This window comes from Penicillium canescens (assembly GCF_028828765.1).
Source record: "Penicillium canescens strain IBT 15451 chromosome Unknown utg000002l_segment0_segment0, whole genome shotgun sequence".
NCBI lineage: Eukaryota > Fungi > Ascomycota > Eurotiomycetes > Eurotiales > Aspergillaceae > Penicillium > Penicillium canescens.
Genome location: NW_026703964.1, coordinates 562867 through 580111, shown reverse-complemented (window position 1 = coordinate 580111; position 17245 = coordinate 562867). Strand labels below are relative to the sequence as shown.

The window sequence follows — 17245 nt, the reverse complement described above, 5'->3', positions numbered from 1 at the left end:
ACTACCGCGCTGTTACATGTCCATATTGTGCTCCAAAATCACTTCGGGGTTCAAACATTAAGGTGAGAGATAATACGAGGCGGTCCGTGTGGGTCGCCGAAACTCTGCTCAAACTCTGATTAGTGCCGTTGCGCCGCCACTGAAACTGTTTTTGGTGTCTTCACTTTACTATGCACGTAGCAATATACAATGAAATTGAGCAATATAAGTGTTGCAAGTGTTATATTAGGCGGCCGATATGTGACCGACGGGTATTGATAATACTCCAGACTTATCATGTCACTTTTCCGGTCGATCCCGCGAAAATCCCAATCCCCAAGTCCAGAGAAAGTGAGTCCATGGAACCATGAAATTTATTGGCGATGCATTCGTTGCTGTTGATGCCAGTCCATATCCATGGGTATGGCCCGCGGTGGCGTTCCGTTACATACAGTCTAGGCTAATTTTCTTTTTCTTTTTCTTTTTCTTTTTTTTTTTTTTCCTTTTCCTCTTTAGATGAAGTCACCGATGTCGGTGGCCATGCCAAGGCGTGATATAGGAAGTGGGACGGTGATTTCCATATTTAGTACTGTAGATGGCTTAGAACGGTCGAAGGATCAGCTCAGGATCATTTAGCCGTGGTAACTGCGGACTATTGTGTACAGGGTGCATATGCAATGTCTAAGCAAGACATTCCAAGCCACTGGCTTATTAGCGTCAGGGGTGTGAGCTGAGGTTTTTCTGGAATGGTTCCATGGGTTTCACAATCACACTTGGCTTGCAGGGATATGTGTTCAAATCCCGACACATTATGTTCGCATAAGTTAACTTATTGGGCCAACCATTTGCCTTGTCTATGTCCGATGGCGATAAGATCAACAGTTGACGCAAGGAGGCGGGAGATCGGCGGGTCACTCTCCAGCATATTCTATTCTGCCTTTTAGCCTTTGCAGACACAAAATTGAGATTCGGTGTTTGATTTTAAGAGAATTGGAACTGGCGGTAGGGATGTGCCGAGGATTGGATTGTATACTTTCTGGAATTCAGGTAGAACAAAAACGTAAATGTACAAAGTTTGCTGTTCAAAACTCTATGTCAATGTAACGCCGGCGTCATCCGAAACAGGCCCGATATTCCGAACGCACATCTAGAAGTTAATATATACAGGAGAAATGAAATTAGAGGGGTATCAAGTCCGCCAGGACTTCGTGGATTCGTAAACAAACAAAAATAGAGACTTTTCAATCAAAGTGGATTAGACCTCCTCGTGAGCCTTGTGGACGACGTGCGAGGAATTTGATTGATACTCCATCGGCCGAGAGTCATGTTGCACGGTCACGGTGATATCTTGACGAATGCGCAAGGCGCGCGCAGAGCCATCGTCACTGCTAACATCACGCTCCTCACTAGGCGGCAAGCTGATATCGGAAGCAGTTGCCTTCTGCGGAGTAATGGTAGCACTGCGTTGGAAGTCTTGCATGCCGAAGTCGCCTGATCGGAGATTGCTCGGTGGGCCGTAAGGAGGAAGGTTGGAGCCGCCCTTGCTGGTCCAGGGCCCGGACTTGTAGCGATCAGTGCCGCGCTTGGAGCCTCCGGTCCAGCTCTTGAGGGCGGGGAAGACGTCGCGCAGAAGAGACCAAATTAGAGGCAGGTTGGTCACTAGGATGGCGACGGTTGCTTCGCGGAAGTACCAGTTCATGTAGACGTAGGAGATCAGCGCGGGGACCAGGCAGTACACCTTGTTCAGAACGGCGGCGACGATGACGAAGATTCCCATTCCGAAAAGGAGGACGAGGATCAGCTTCTGCTTGAGCGGGACCCGGACTTGGATGAGCATTGGGATGGCGATTAAGAGCATGAAAATATCGGCGGAGATGGAGATGCAGCCTTGGACAATTTCGTAGTATTGGTAGGATGAACATTGGTAGTTGTCCGTTGGAACAGCCCAGTATTCCGTTATTGGGCGGCAGATGAGGAAGAGGGATAGTTCCGTGACGACAAATCCAATGGCGACATAGATAGCGAGATAATTAATCCACTTTCTTTGCTTCAGTCCCTCACTGTTGATGTTAGTGGGTGTGCTCTGAAATGGGACTTGGTGACATACGTGATACGGGCATAGATCACCAACATGCATGCCTTCAGACCCCAGACGCAGAGAACAAACGAATGCTCCGAGACAAAAACCCATTTGCTGCCACGAATTCGCTCGGCCTTGCTTTGGGGCGTCAAGTGTAGTCTGTCTTCGTCGGTCATCAAGTTGGATCCTCCACCAGAAGCAACTTGATTTAAAGCGACACATAGTAGTGTGTACCAGACCACCGCGAAAATCATAAGATAGTCATCTACTTGGAGGTTGCGGATGCCTAAACGTCGAATACGGGCAGTACTATAAGGCACTTGGGTTAGTGCATGGCTTTGCACATGGAGCGGCGCATACTCACAATCGCAGGACGGCGCCCAAGACGCCGACAGCATATAGAGCCCATGTTTCGCGGGCGAACTTCACCGCAAAGTCACCACCTAAACCAGACATTGCCTGTGGCCTGTTCAAAGGATTAACGAGGGGACGAGGAATGCAGGTCGAGACACCCACATTTTATAAAATCGGCCGGGGAGATTAGCTGCTATGTATAAGATTTTCCGATAGGCGCTTCATCTGCCGACGATCACAACCAAGGGGGAGAGTAGAGTTCAAGCCCCAAAATGTATGTGATAGGTATTATTGGAGTGAGAGATGCAGGTGTAAGAACTGTGGAGGAAAAAGACTTATCACTGGCGAACAAGATAGATCTCCGGTGACAGAGCACAACCAACGAATAGACCGGGGGTGAGGGTCCCAATCGACAGCGGGTTCCATGGATGAACCTGCGTTTCCTTGGATCAGAATTGGCTGGGAAATTGATCTGATTGCGCTGCTCTGATTTGTACCTGACGGCATTTTGTGCCACTGGCGCTCCACTCACGCCCCAACCAGCTGCGGCTTTACTCCGGAGGTCACCCACATCCCACATAGGTTTGACCATATTAGTGCCCAATTGAGCATGGACTACCGAAAGTTTACCGGCGAACTTGGCATGAACACCTTACTACACTAAGCAGGTGAAACTAGGGACCTACGTAAGCTAGTCTCATACGATCATGTAGTCGCTTAGGCGGCGTGAAGTTAATCTTTAGAGGCACATGAGCGTTCCTAAGCGAAGACAGCCATGGATTTTGTAAGAGTCCACAGTGGAGGCTCAGGAGAGGAGGATAGTCAATTAATATGTGATATTGGGCATTTATTTGCTGATCCGGAACCAAAAGTAACTGCGCTTACAGTCATCATCTGAGATCATTACTCGATGCGGGATTAGAGCCTGCAAAGTTAGGTATCAATATTTGAGTTTTCCACTAGCCACAAGCGTCTAGAGCGGGTACAGCCTTTACATACTCCTATTGGTCAAAATCTTTGGATGAGGGATTTTAGAAAGTGGGTCCGAGGATCTTTACTCCGGCGGTCCCGTCTTCAACCTTGGGAGGAAATGGGTCGTGGGAGGCTATGGGGGTAGATTGGAGTATGAGGGGGCAATATATTTTGCACCCCAATATTTGGACAAAGTACAGTATGAACAATTTACAGGTATGTTGTTGATACAGTGTAACAGAGCGCGTAATTTGCTTAAGAGTCCATACCAGCTCCGAACCGGAAGAAGAATTTGACTTTTTTAGTTTATTCAGCGTCTCGCCTTTTAATCAATAACAAACTTCGTAAATTGTACTGCAAATTCTACTTTGCGCTATCTTTTAGCGTCAAGTCCCTCGGTCTAGATCGGTGCACACACCACTTTCCAGATCTGAGGCTAAAGATGAACTCATCCACAGCTGGGCCAGCCTGTGGCCACGCCACTTCAGCTGAACTAGATTACATTTCCGGACTTAAGACTAATATATTTAGCCGCTTGTATCTCATTTATGGTTTCCACTTGATGAAGCCATCTGGGATTGATACTTGTTTGGGTATAGTCACAGACCACAAGGCTATCTTAACTTACGACCGCCCCGACGCCCGGTCGCATTAGTCTTCCAGACATAGATTATTGTGTCCACATTGACTGCTACTATCTTTTATGACTGGGTCGCATTGTTCATAGAACAAGGTCCTACTATGCTCTGGTGCGACCCTATGCCCGTTGAGCTCTAGCAACGTTCAGCTAGCCCACTATGAATATATGTCCTATGGTTTTACATTGGACTTGTTTCACCCATATACCTTTTTGTTGTGTCTCAAAATTAGACGAGGGAATCTCGGGGCCGAGAACGGAGCAAGAAGTACGTATGTAGCTTGGACAGGTGGACAGGTGGAAATAAGTCTTGCATCTATGCAAGTGCTTCGATTATCTCCGAGATGCATCGAGTTTCAGTTTCAGTCTACTAAGCTGAATGTGGACATTGGTCTAGAGTATTGGATACATCGCGACACTGCAATGGCCACAACTGGGAGGGGGTTCGCACATCACCCCACCAAACAGAGTGCCCCGGAATCGTCAATCTCCCGTTGAGTAGACTCGAAAAGGAAAGATACAGAGATGCAAGTCTGAACATGAGTGTGCCAAGAACAGGCTACGGTGATGGGAAAATCCTTTCTGCTGAAGCTCCCCCTCTGGGTTAAGCGCAATGCACACCCTCCGCGTTCCAGCAGAGTTTCCGTTGGGTTTGGCTCCTTCGCCTCCGATTTTGCCCAATTGCATTCTCGGGGCGACCCACTATGAACAAGTTAGCCACCGAATGATGTTCATAGCGACCGATTATTGGCTGGAGATTGAGGATATAGGGGGTGGAGTCGGGATGGATTACATGGTCGCGACAAGCCGACTGGGTTCGGCTCATGCTTGTACTCCCCATATATCCACGGGATCCCTTTTTGTTTCTAATTCTTGCACTTCGACTCTCCATTCCATTCCTTTATAACAGGAGAGTGAACGGAAGTCTGACTCTCCTTTACCGTCAATTTGGAAAGGAGTATTGTGGATTCTAGGGATATCAACTCCCGACATGTCGATCGAAATGGAAACGTCCGACAAGCAGGCCTATTCTGGCCCTGAGAAGGAGGTGGCGCCCTCCCCGGATCACCTCTACGACCACGATGCCCAGGATGGAGAATTGGTGAATGCTTCCGGTCATCGCCAGGAAGTCGAGCGGAACTTCAGTCTGATCAGTATTTGTGCTGTGGCCGTGACTACCGGAAACACCTGGATCGCCCAAGGTGGTAGTGTTACGACTGCCCTGACCAACGGTGGACTTTCCGGAACTATCTATGAATTGTATGACTCCCCTCACCCATCCCATAACCACATCTAACCCCTTGCAGCATTGCCGTGTCTTTCTGTTACTGGTTGGTCGCAGCGTCTATTGCCGAACTGGCATCGGGTATGCCCTCATCTAGTGGTGTCTACCACTGGGCCTCTGTCACCGCTGGCAAGTACGGTCGCGTGTGTGGTTTCTTCGCAGGATGGTGGAACTGTCTTGCGTGGGTTCTTGGTGCCGCCTCGATGTCTTTGATCATGGCTCAGCAGACGGTGTCCATGTATATGATGACCCACCCCGACTTCACCCCCTCTACATGGAATACTTTTATCGCCTTCCTTCTTTGCACGTGGTTCTGCTGCTGTATCGTGCTCTTCATGAACCGGTTCCTGCCATACATTGGTAACCTCGGAATGTTCTTCATTCTCGCTGGTGTGTTCATCACTATCATCGTGTGCGCCGTGATGCCTCACGTGAATGGCACTCCCTATGCGTCCAATCACCAGGTGTGGGCTGAGTTCGACAATGGTACTGGCTACACACAGACGGGCTTTGTTTTCGTCGCTGGTATGCTTAACGGTGCCTACAGTGTCGGCACCCCTGACTGTTCATCCCACTTGGCTGAGGAGATCCCCAAGTGAGTATTCCTTCTATATCCCTTGATACCAAAGCTGACTTGATTTTTTAGGCCGAGCCGTAACATCCCCAAGGCTGTCCTTGCCCAGATGGCTGTCGGTTTCGTCACTGGTGTCCTCTACATGGTCGCTATCTTCTACTCCATCAATGACCTTCCCGCGGTCATCGAATCCCCGTACAACTTCCCCTTGGCCACGATCTACCAACAAGCTACCGGAACCCGAGGCGGTGCTCTTGGTCTGCTAATTGTCGCCTTCTTACCCACCTTGATTACCGCCTCTGGCTGCTATATCACCGCCGGCCGCACACTGTGGACCATCTCCCGCGACCGTGCCACTCCCTTCTCTAGCTGGCTTGGACGCATCAGCCCAACCTTCGGCAACCCCTTCAACGCCACTTTGACATGCGGAGGCGTAATCACCATCCTGGCCTGCATATACCTCGGCTCGCAAACTGCTTTCAGCGCCTTTGTTGGTTGCTTCGTGCAGCTGTCCAGTCTGTCGTACTTCTTGGCTATCTTCCCTCACATCATGACCCGCCGCTCGTCTTTCGTTCCTGGATACTTCTTTATGAACAACAAGATCGGTTACGTCGTCAACACTCTGGCCTGTATCTATATTCTTGCCTTTGTCGTTATTTTCTGCTTCCCCTTCGCCAAGGAGGTCACCGCTGCCAACATGAACTATGCCAGTCTGATGACTGGTGGCTTGTCCATTTTCGTTGGTATCTGGTGGTTTATCCACCAGGGCTCCTACGAGGGTCCCAAGCACGTTCCTTTGACTGACAAGGCATTGGCGGATGATGCGAAATAAATCAGCCGAGAATAGCGATTGGGAGGATTGTTTTACATATACCATTTTGTTTGGCATACTTTTTCTTCACTGATGATCTTTGCACGATCAGATGCTCCTTTTTCATGATTCCACATTGACGTTTATACACCCCTTTGTACATTTCTAATTGTGTCTAGTTTGACGCTACACATAGCTAAAAAGCATAATTTTCATATCCATTTGATGGAATGCACTCTTTCACTCTGAATATCCACCTTCCGTGCCAAGATCTGTAGACTCCATCTTAAAAAGAGTTAATTTTATCAATCTGGTGCTGTTCTAGACCAATCCCTTGCAATCCGAATGATCTATTAATGTGGCACGTGATCACGCGTCCCGCGACTTTCGCGTTGACCCAACACAATCTTCACAAAGACCAGCACAACCATGGTGTTCAAACCCTTCAAGTCTCCTTTGATTAGGAATCCAGTCCCATCCTCGACCGAGAACATCGATGATTCCGTTCCTCCCGCCAAAAAGCCCCGCTTGCTCAGCGACGAACCCACACCCGACCCAGACGCGAAATCAACACCGCTAGCCAGCCGGAAGCCACTCGTACAAGTCAACAATAAAGGGACAAATAGTTCAACATCATCCTCGGTGGAATCGCTCAATGATGACTCAACAGACGAGAAATATTTCAATGTTCTTTGGTAGGTCCTGGACCGACGTCAAGTCATGGCCACCACCCCACAGGGCCAAGCCCCAATACCGAATTCAGCTAACAGAAGCAGGCGGAAACCAACTGCCAAAAAGCATAAAACATGGGATGGAGATGGGATTCTCTCCGCGCGTGGAGGGTTCGTCTACCTACGAGACGTAGCCGGAAAAGAGATGGGACACAAAATGCACGAATCCAGACTGGAGCCAGGAACAACGCTTTCCATTTCTGGCAAAGAAGTCGAGGTTGATTCCGAGATTCCCCGCTCGGAATACCTCTCTAGTAGAGTGTTCCTAAAAAGCAGCAAACCGGGCCCGGCGCCGGCGCCTACACCCGTGGCGACGAAGAAAGAAGCGCTTCCTGCACGGAAGAAAACTCAGGCGCAGAAAGCAATTCCGACTGCCGCTGAGCGGACTCAGTCTCTCAAGCGTTCGCTGGCATTGGTAACTAATCCCTCTGCGAACCCGGGGAACGCACCTGCGGCATTTTCGGCGTACAAGAAGCCGTTGCTTGAGAATACGGTTGTTCCAAAGGTTGCTGGGAAGGTCATTCCGCGTCATGATCCCAAGGCACCTGGGGCGTTGGTTATGCCACGGCCGAAGTCAGTGCCCAAGGGGAGACAAGTTGTTGATGTTGTTGTTGATCCGATTCTGTGTAAAAATCTACGGCCGCATCAGCGCGAGGGTGTCCAGTTTTTGTATGAGTGTGTTATGGGAATGAGGTCTTTCAATGGCGAAGGCGCTATCCTTGCTGATGATATGGGATTGGGCAAGACTTTGCAGACTATTACGCTGCTTTGGACTTTGCTTAAGCAGAATCCTGTCTTTGAGGATGCGCCTGTCATTAAGAAGGCTTTGATTGTTTGTCCGGTTACTTTGATCAATAACTGGCGAAAGGAGTTCCGCAAGTGGTTGGGCAATGAGCGCATTGGTGTCTTTGTCTTCGATGACAAGCAGAAACGTTTGACCGATTTTACTAAAGGGCGGGCTTACAGTATCATGATTGTCGGGTATGAGAAACTGAGGACGGTGCAGGAGGCTTTGGCCAATAGCTCTGGAATTGATATCATCATTGCCGATGAAGGTCACAGACTGAAGACGTTGCAGAACAAGAGTGGTCAGGCGATCCAGTCGCTCAATGCAGCAAAGAGAGTCATTCTGTCTGGCACGCCAATCCAGAACGACCTGAGGGAATTCTTTGCAGCCGTGGATCTGGTCAATCCGGGCATTCTAGGCAATTTCAAGTCCTTTATCAAAGAATTTGAAACGCCAATCGTTCGAAGTCGGCAGCCGGAGGCGACAAACAAAGAGATCGAGAAGGGAGAATCGAGAGGCGAGGAGCTGAGGGAACTCACTTCGAAATTCATGCTCCGCCGAACAGCAGACATCCTCGCCAAATACCTCCCGCCGAAGATGGAATATGTCTTGTTCTGCAAACCAACGCGGCCTCAAGCAACCATCTACAAGAGTGTCCTCGCCTCTCCAATCTTCCAATCCGCTATGGGAAATACCGAAAGTGCCCTGAAACTGATTACCATCCTCAAGAAACTGTGTAACAGCCCGTCCCTGTTAACAGCCAAAAACAAAGACAACTCGCCGAACGAAACAATCGCCACCCTACTTGAATCTATCCCCCCAAACCTGCACCGACACCTCTCTCCTTCTTCTAGCGCGAAAATCCGCGTCTTAGACCAACTCCTCGACAGCATGCGCAATACCACAGACGAGAAAATCGTCCTGGTCTCAAACTACACATCAACGCTCACACTCCTCTCCACCCTCTTGTCCTCTCTGGGCCTCCCTTACCTCCGCCTAGACGGAAGCACGCCCGCCCAAAAGCGCCAAGGCCTAGTCGACGAGTTCAACCGTCTCCCCGCGAGTTCCTGTTTCGCATTCCTCCTCTCAGCAAAGGCAGGCGGTACAGGTCTCAACCTCATTGGCGCAAGCCGCCTGATTCTCTTCGACGTTGACTGGAATCCCGCAACGGATATCCAGGCCATGGCTCGGATCCACCGTGATGGCCAGAAACGGCCTTGTCGGATCTATCGTGTTCTGCTGAAGGGTAGTCTCGAAGAAAAGATCTGGCAAAGACAGGTGACGAAGTTGGGTCTTGCGGATAGTGTGATGCAAGACAAGAATAACAGTGTTGCGCAGTTCTCTGCAGCGGAACTGAAAGATTTGTTCCGTCTTGATGAGGAAAGTGGGTGTCAGACTCACGACTTGTTGGGTTGTGCTTGTGGTGGGACGGGGCTGACCCCTGCTTCTGGATCTTCTTCTGGTGCTGCCACTCCTGCCACCGGTGATGGTGATGGTTCTGAGCTGTCTGAGCTTTCAGAGCCTCTGTCTGATGAGGATTATAATTCGGACGACTTGCCAGATCCGATGACCCTTATCAAAGCTTCCAAGGTTGATATGGAAAAGCAGGAAAGGGCAATCCGAGATCGGGCCTGGAAGGGAACTGCTAAGGGCAAGAAGGGGACTGATAAATCCCGGAGCCAGAAAGATAAGATGCATCAGTCTCTGGCGCAGTACTCGCATATCGATCCATCTCTTCTTTCCGGTGAAGCTGGTGCTGCTGGTGTCGACGAGGATCTCGAGGCTGCTGTTGATGATGATGTGCTTGTCTCTTTACTTAAGGATGAGTGTAACATGATTGGGTATGTGTTCAAGAAGACTAGTGGTGCGGAGATGAGTACATAATGTTGGGTTCGGTGGGATGGGGTGGCATGGTCATCGGCATTGGCGTCTTGTTATTGCTGATCTCCGTCTAGATTACTTATGTACCTGGATATACAGATACTCATATACATCAATAGAACTATCTACAGTCAACAGTATACTTACTGTCTGGGTATTTCCTTGGGCTCTCTGCAATCTAGAGACAATAACAAATCCAAAGGCGTTTTGATCCATCCGAGTCAATATAAGACTTGTCCTGTATATCTTATAGAACGATAAAGTCAAGTATACAAGGGGGATCTCCAGCATCGGTTGTGATGAGCGTTACAAACACATTGTTCAGATGCCAGACACATGTAAATATGAATCAGGAGGTCTTAGCTTTCTTGAGACAGCTTTTGGACATTTGGGTGAAGTTCAACGTGATTAAGAAGTATATAGACAATAGGTAAAATGGGCTTAGGCACCCGTGTTAGGCAGTAACACCGGTTGTAGAACCGGACTTGAGCGTTCCTCACCCTCCCACTTCCGAGCCTCAGCTGACTATACATTACCTTCGACTGGGCTTTGCTTCCCATCCCCCGAGACTATCACGGAGCTTGAAAAGTGGAAACAATCGGGACTTTACCCACGATATCAGCATTGTTAAGATATCACCTGGCGTCGTCGTCAAGTTTGGTACTCATATCGACTTCATCGAGGCCAAAAACATGGTTTATGTTGCAGAGAACACAGGGGTTCCCGTCCCTATGGTATTCGCTTTCTTATACCATGGCCCCGTTAATCGTGGTCCCCCTCTACAAAGGCCTGTATGACACCTATATCTTTATGAGCTATATTGAAGGCAAAATGCTCTATGGCGCCTGGGACTCTTTTGGATGTCGCGGCCAAAGCCCGTATCACAAAACAGCTTTCGGGCTATATCCAAGAGATTCGCTACTTGGGTGAAAGCAACTAAATTGGCACTGTAGATCCTGGCCCCCGTTACTGATCATAGCCTAGAGAAGTCGCTTGATAAAGGTAGGCACTGCCCCGCACTCTTTGGTTCTTTCCCGAACCTTATTTCCAAGAGCCTCAAACTATATTTGAATGTTTTTCGGAGTTGATCTAGACTATCATTGCTTGCTCCCATGATACTCCATGTATCGATGTAGATCCAGTTACAACAACGTGGGTATTCGTTTTGAACAAATTTATTCTCCGATATAAGCTTTCCTACATATGGAGGTACACGAAACGCCGCGTAGTGTTAGCAATGTTCTTCGATCAATGAGAGAAGTCCATATACAGTTGACCGAATAGAATTGCACAATGTAAACAGCGTGCTACGAAAGTATATCTGAGAAAGATCCACAGACGGGAAGATATAATATTTATAAAAGATAGGAGCCATTAAGTGACTGACGATATACATGAGTGACAGAAAAGAAAAAGAGAGAAAGGAGAGGTTAAAAGAAAGACAAAGGCCAGCCAGCACAATCACAATACACCACCCAAATACATAACCATATCCATGTCCATGTCCATATTCACATCTATCCCTCGTTCACACATACACTCATAAGCTCCAGTAGCTAATACCTGAGCTTACCAACAAGCCCAAAGGTATAAGCCGCCTCAGCTTCACTCTTCATTTGGATCATGTAAATCTTGCCAGAGCCCGTAGCGACACCGCCCTTCTTAGCCACGGACCCGTCTTCATTCTCTTCGCGAATTGAAACGGCAATACCCGTACGAGCAATGCGCTCAAAGGCGTTTTCGCCTAGACAGACATCTAATAATGTCTCACCGCGAGTCTTGCCACGGATGACAATACGCTTCTCTGTCTCAATGCCACGGCGTGGAGAGGCTGCACCTGAGGCGGGTGGTGAGCTGCTACTCGTGCCGTCTGTATCACCTCTCTGCAAACTGCTATCGCTGCGGCCGCTGACTGCTGTGCCGGGGCGAGAGGTGTTCTTGGGTGGAGCGGGCATGATGGTCATGCGGGCGGCGCCCATATCGCGCCATTTAGAGGCGGATTCGCGGGCGTATAGGCGGATCTTGGCGTTTGAGAGGCCGATGCCGTCAGCACCCTTGATTGCTGCCGCTATGCGGCCGATGCCCGAGTTAGGAGATGGGTTTGTGCCGGAATCGCCGGAGCCGGAATGGATGCTGCCTTCGCGGCCGTTGCGGGATTCGATGGTTGAGCGGGAGATGTTGAACATCTTGCTGCCGGCGCCGAAGCGCTTCAATGCGGAGAAGGCGCTGCTCATGGTTCCTACGCTGCTTTCGGATCCTTCGGCCAGGGAGCGGGGGAGCTTGAGGCGCGGTAACTCTTTCTGCGGCGGGGCCAGCCGAAGAGGCCTCCGCTGGATTTTGTGGCGGGCTCGAAGGATGCAACAGGGTGGCCATTAAATGGCCCGCGGGCGTTCTGGAGGGCGATGTAGGTTGGATTGTTGATTCTTGCTTGGTTGATGAGGCCGTAGAGGGTATCGCAGTCTTCGGGACTGCGCGAGCGGAACATAATGTTATTACTGGATGTGATCTTGGACCGCTCAGTGGGGGAGAGCGGATGCTGATGTCGATGGCAGTGCCACGGCGAATAGGAACGAGTGGTGTAAGTTCGAGAGAAATGAGTGGTCTTGATGATGAATTGGGATCAGATCCCATCTTGAAGGCTTCAATCAGACCAGGACTGACAATAATGTCGCAGTCGTCAGGAAGTACAGTCTCCCAGCTTCCTTTGTCGGACCAAGCAAAGACACCCGCAATTGTTTTCGATGTCTTTGTTGGCTGCAGTGGCACAGCACGGTAGCCACCTTGTGACGCAGAGTTGGAAGGCGAGAGAGAACTGCCATCGAGAGTTGATTCGGCCACTCTAGCCTTGGGAGTATCTTGGTAATCTTCATCTTCGTCGGACACCGATGAGTAGTCGTCCTCCGAATCAGATGATCTGGCGGATCGAGAGTACTCCGATGATGAGTAGGTGTAGTGTCGGACAGTCGACGCGTCTGAATCAGTTTCCGTGTAGTCCGAAGCGGTCGAAGGCTCATACTCGTGCTTCAGGGGAGAAGATCCACGACGCTTGAGCCCACCGCTACTGGAAGTGAGGACTGGAGCGCTCGAACGCTTGCCAGTGGAAGGGCTAGGTGATCGATGAGGCGGTGGAGGCGGAGGACTGTCATCGGAGGACTTGGGCCTCCTGCGGGACTTCTTCCTCTTGGATTTTGTCGGCGTTTCCGGGACTTCGCGCTCTGGAAGAGCATCCAGCGGGGGATAGTCTTCCTCCTCGTCGTCAACGCTCGTGGGAGTAGACAGATGCGTCTGGCTACTGGGCGTTCGGATCTTGGGGATCAGAGGAAGAACTGCCGAGGGCACAGATGATACCCTTGGTGATTCAGGTTCGGGCGATTCTCTAGCAGGCGTCTTCTGCGGGGACTTTTGCGGGGTCTTCTGGGGAATTCTGGATGGCTTTCCTCTTGGAGAACCCGCGTCCGCAAAGTCGGACTTCTCGCCACCATAGAATCTGCCCGTTGTTGGTGTAGTAGCCGTTGGCGTGCTTGGTGTCGGTGTAGCTACTGCTGGTAAAGTCACAATGGTGCTGTCATCCGGCTTGTCAGATACAACGGTGTGTGGGGATACAGTCTCCGAAGCCGGGCTTTCGCCATAGCGTGAAAGTCTCTTAGCCTTGGATCGCTTGAGTCCTGTGGAAGACTTGTCGGGGCTAATAGGCGAGTTCCGGGGGTCTGTGGAAGGAAGAAGAGGTAGGTCAGGCCGGGATGGCTTTGCTGGCAACTCTGATCCTCCAGTGGTATAGTCAGTCTCCCGGGTGGCTGTGGAATACATAGAGCTTCTTGCGTCAATAGCAGAGCTGACAGTACTGGGCTCAGAGAAGTGTTCCTTTGTAGTCAATGAGCGCCGTCTCCCAGTGGCCTTCTCGCCAATCGGAACATCAACGTCACTGGGATGTGCCCTAGGGGGAGAGCCATGGGCAGTAGGCTTGCGGGCCCTGTTCTGCTTGGCTCTGCTGATGAAGCTTTGGCTTCGACAAATTGATGGGGGGATAGGGTCCGAACCAAGCAATTGGATCCACTCAGCTCCGACTTCTTCTTCGTCGATGCGAAGTGAGATCAGTTCTTGCCAGTACTTGGTGGCGTCCTCGGGTGCACTGCGCAGCATAAGCACGATCTCGTGTCTAGATTCTCCCCTGCGAGCTGAGACACATCGCACATCCATGGGAGGGAAAAGCAGCCAGCGATCAGAGTGATCGATCTCGCAAATGAGTAGATCACCTCCAGGTCCTTTGCTCGGAGTGTTGTCTCGGTACAAGAGCTCAGCCCGGCAGTCCACCAGCTGACCACTCGAGTGGTATAGAGATAGATTGAAGAAATCACGAGCCCGGACACGACGAGTCTGATCAACAGTTATACCCCGAAGGACACCCAAGGTCATGGGGTCTCTAGTTCGGGTTGGATCGATACTAGCAGCGGAATCATCTTCCAATCTCGCTCTTTCATCTCGAACACGTTTCCGGGCATCGTAAACAAGACTCTGATAGGCGGTGGCCATTTCCTCGGCCTTGGTGGATGGTTCCAGCACATTAATCCCCTTGAAGCTCTTGGCCAAGTACTTGAGTCGCACTAGAGGTCTCTTCAAGAGGTAGGCGACATCGACCTTTTCTCCATCGCTATCGATGATATCGCCATTCTCGTCTCGCTCCAGGCCTTCGTCCAGACTCTTCGTGTCCGCATTTTGAGAGGCCTCATCCTCTTCAAGTGGAGCGAGATTGACAATAACATCCTTGAACCCAAGTCGCCATGCCTTCAAGTACTCGCGGTAGACTCTCTGAGCACCTTGCGCCCAGGTAAGCAATGCATCCGCATTGTCTTGAGGAATCCGTTTGTGCAGATTCTTCAGGCGCTCAATCGCAACGCCCATGTTGACAATGGGTTTCGAGAAGTTCACATCATCTTGAGGGTCCAGAGAAGGGCGGAATAGACCTGCGGCAATGGCCGAGTCGGATCGAGAGAGTACGCAAGTCAGGAGTACTGGGATGACACCACCGACCAATGTCTTCAGCTCTCGCATATACTTCGTCTCATCGCCCACGAGCTCTTGAAGCAGATCATCAACCGTCGCGTGAGCCAGTCGGCTTTTGTTGGTACGGATACTGCGATTAGATCGAGTGCTTCCCCTTCGGGATGTCGAAATTGATAGGACAGACATAAGATCATTGTGGGTTGTGAGCCTTCGTTTCAACTGTGACGAGACCACAGGGAGGGATTCAGGATCAAATTGATCTTCCTTCTCTGCTTCTTCTGCTTCCTCAGCAATCTTCGACTGGCGCTTTTCAGTCGTTGCCTTCTTTGGCGCGGGTGCAGTACCATCTGTAAGAGTAGCGCTGAGAGTTTCGACCGAGGCAATCGTCGATAGTCGATGGTAGCCGGTGCTGGGGAAAGGCTTGCTGCGGCCAAGTGGCACAGGTGCATTATGGCCTGAAACTTCAGAGTCTTCGGAAAAGGGCTGGGTTTCGGACTCCGAGGGTGCGATGCTTTCCTCATATGGCTTGTCCTGTACCGGCTTCTCTTCTTTGCTCTTGGCCGAGGACTTCGAGCTCTTGTCTATGCTTGATCGGTTCGATTCGTCGCCTCTATCAAGCTCTCCTGACTTGGACGGCTTGTCTGTTGAACAGATGCTCTCCTTTCCTTTGGAGTATCGGCTCACAGCGCTCTTCGGCCGAGATTCGCTAATCACTGATGGTTCAGAATCGGTGCCAGTGTGTAGTTCCCCATCTGCGAGTCTCTTGGACCGCCTTGCTCGGCCTGATTTTAGATCCAAGGGGGCTGGCAAATCACTCTTGTTCTCGACTTCGTCCAGAAAGGGGTCTGGTGTCTCAGATAGCCACGCCTCGATCTTGGCTCCACGGCCCGTCGTCGGAGTAGGCGTAGGTCTAGGCTGCTCTGGCTCAGGCTTTCCAAACATCTTCTTGGACTCGTCGATCATATGCGCGAATATACCTCCTTTTGGCGGCTTTGGAGCACCACGAGCACGTCTCTTTGACAACTCAGAGAAGTCCGCTTCACTCGCTGCCCATACATCCTCGGGAGGAGGCGATCGATTTCTATGCCTGTCCGAGAGTTCCGAGGGCGCCCCGGGCTTGCCGTGGTCTGTCTCATAGTCGCTCTCGGTGATTGTATCAACATTGCGAGTGCTGGACTTCGAGTCCCGAACCTGGGATCTGGGGCCCGCCCCAGAGCTCCGCTTCGAGGATCGAGGGGCGTCTTGGCCCTTCTCTCGCTCGTCCTCGCTGTCGTTGCGTCTCGATCGCGAAGATCTCGGCTGTCCATCATTCGTGGTGTATTCGGATATGCGCTTGGGGGGAGGTAGGTTGCGCGACGAGGATTGCGTCGAAGCTCGATTCCGTGTCTTTTTCCAGTGCTCGTCGCTCACCACTCGTTTGCGCGGCGTGCTGTGGCTGCGCTTCCTTAGCGCGGGGGGATTGTCCTTGTTCGGTCGCTCCAGCTTTTCTGCCTTGGCTTTGGCTGGCTTCGGTTTGGTCTTCGTGGCATTTTCATCTTCGTTCGCGCAGACGTCATCGATCGTGATCACTCCGCCGCCTTGTTGCTGCCATTTTCGTACTCGGGAGCGAACGGTGTTTGTGTCGTGGACGCCCAGCGGCTCTCCGATGTCGAGTGGCTTGACTTTTGCGGTACCTCCACTGTTGGAGGGGCGTTTGGGTGTCGCAGGAGACGGCATCGGTATCTGTTGCGGAGAGAAAGGCCATTCAGCAAAAGTTCGTGTTTCGTTGCGTACCCGAAACGCGGTTTGTTGACATCCCGACGTCACTGTTTACTCACCACAGAGGAAACCTGAAGGAAACCTGACCCGCTAAGTCTCCGATCAGTCTAGGATTATTGAAAATCAAACATTTGACGATCTCAAAGCCTTCAGGGATCATAAACAAAGTTGGGGCTGACTCGATAAGCCCCTCTCCCGCACTAACTTGGTTGCTGGGAAACGGTGATCTATGCCGAGTGCCCAATCGCCATACCCTATAGCACGCAAGGATTTGCACTTGATAGCTCTCAGGTCTGACTCGATCTTCGATCACAAGAGGAGATCACTCGGAAGTTATGGGAAATTGATTGCGCGTCAGGTGGTCCATCCTGCAACGTCATACGGTAATGCCTCAG

At 50.8% G+C, this 17245-nt stretch overlaps 4 protein-coding genes across 4 annotated transcripts; 2 read left to right on the top strand and 2 right to left on the bottom strand.

Annotated features, from left to right (window-relative positions):
* Positions 1 to 1234: 1234 nt before the first annotated feature.
* N7446_001404 (uncharacterized protein) lies at positions 1235 to 2515 on the bottom strand (the record flags this gene model as incomplete). Its single annotated transcript, XM_058510153.1, has 3 exons — positions 1235 to 2039; positions 2087 to 2368; positions 2424 to 2515. 3 exons carry the CDS (start codon positions 2513 to 2515, stop codon positions 1235 to 1237), a joined length of 1179 nt encoding a protein of 392 aa, XP_058375689.1.
* Positions 2516 to 5025: 2510 nt separating this feature from the next.
* N7446_001403 (uncharacterized protein) lies at positions 5026 to 6713 on the top strand (the record flags this gene model as incomplete). The annotated part of the gene is made up of 3 exons (XM_058510152.1): positions 5026 to 5282; positions 5330 to 5902; positions 5954 to 6713. The coding sequence occupies 3 exons, from the start codon at positions 5026 to 5028 to the stop codon at positions 6711 to 6713; spliced, it is 1590 nt and encodes a 529-aa protein (XP_058375688.1).
* A 408-nt stretch (positions 6714 to 7121) lies between these two features.
* On the top strand, positions 7122 to 10094 carry N7446_001402 (DEAD/DEAH box helicase; the record flags this gene model as incomplete). Its single annotated transcript, XM_058510151.1, has 2 exons — positions 7122 to 7387; positions 7469 to 10094. The coding sequence occupies 2 exons, from the start codon at positions 7122 to 7124 to the stop codon at positions 10092 to 10094; spliced, it is 2892 nt and encodes a 963-aa protein (XP_058375687.1).
* Positions 10095 to 11647: 1553 nt separating this feature from the next.
* N7446_001401 (uncharacterized protein) lies at positions 11648 to 16808 on the bottom strand (the record flags this gene model as incomplete). The annotated part of the gene is made up of 3 exons (XM_058510150.1): positions 11648 to 12281; positions 12335 to 12693; positions 12753 to 16808. 3 exons carry the CDS (start codon positions 16806 to 16808, stop codon positions 11648 to 11650), a joined length of 5049 nt encoding a protein of 1682 aa, XP_058375686.1.
* Positions 16809 to 17245: the final 437 nt, after the last annotated feature.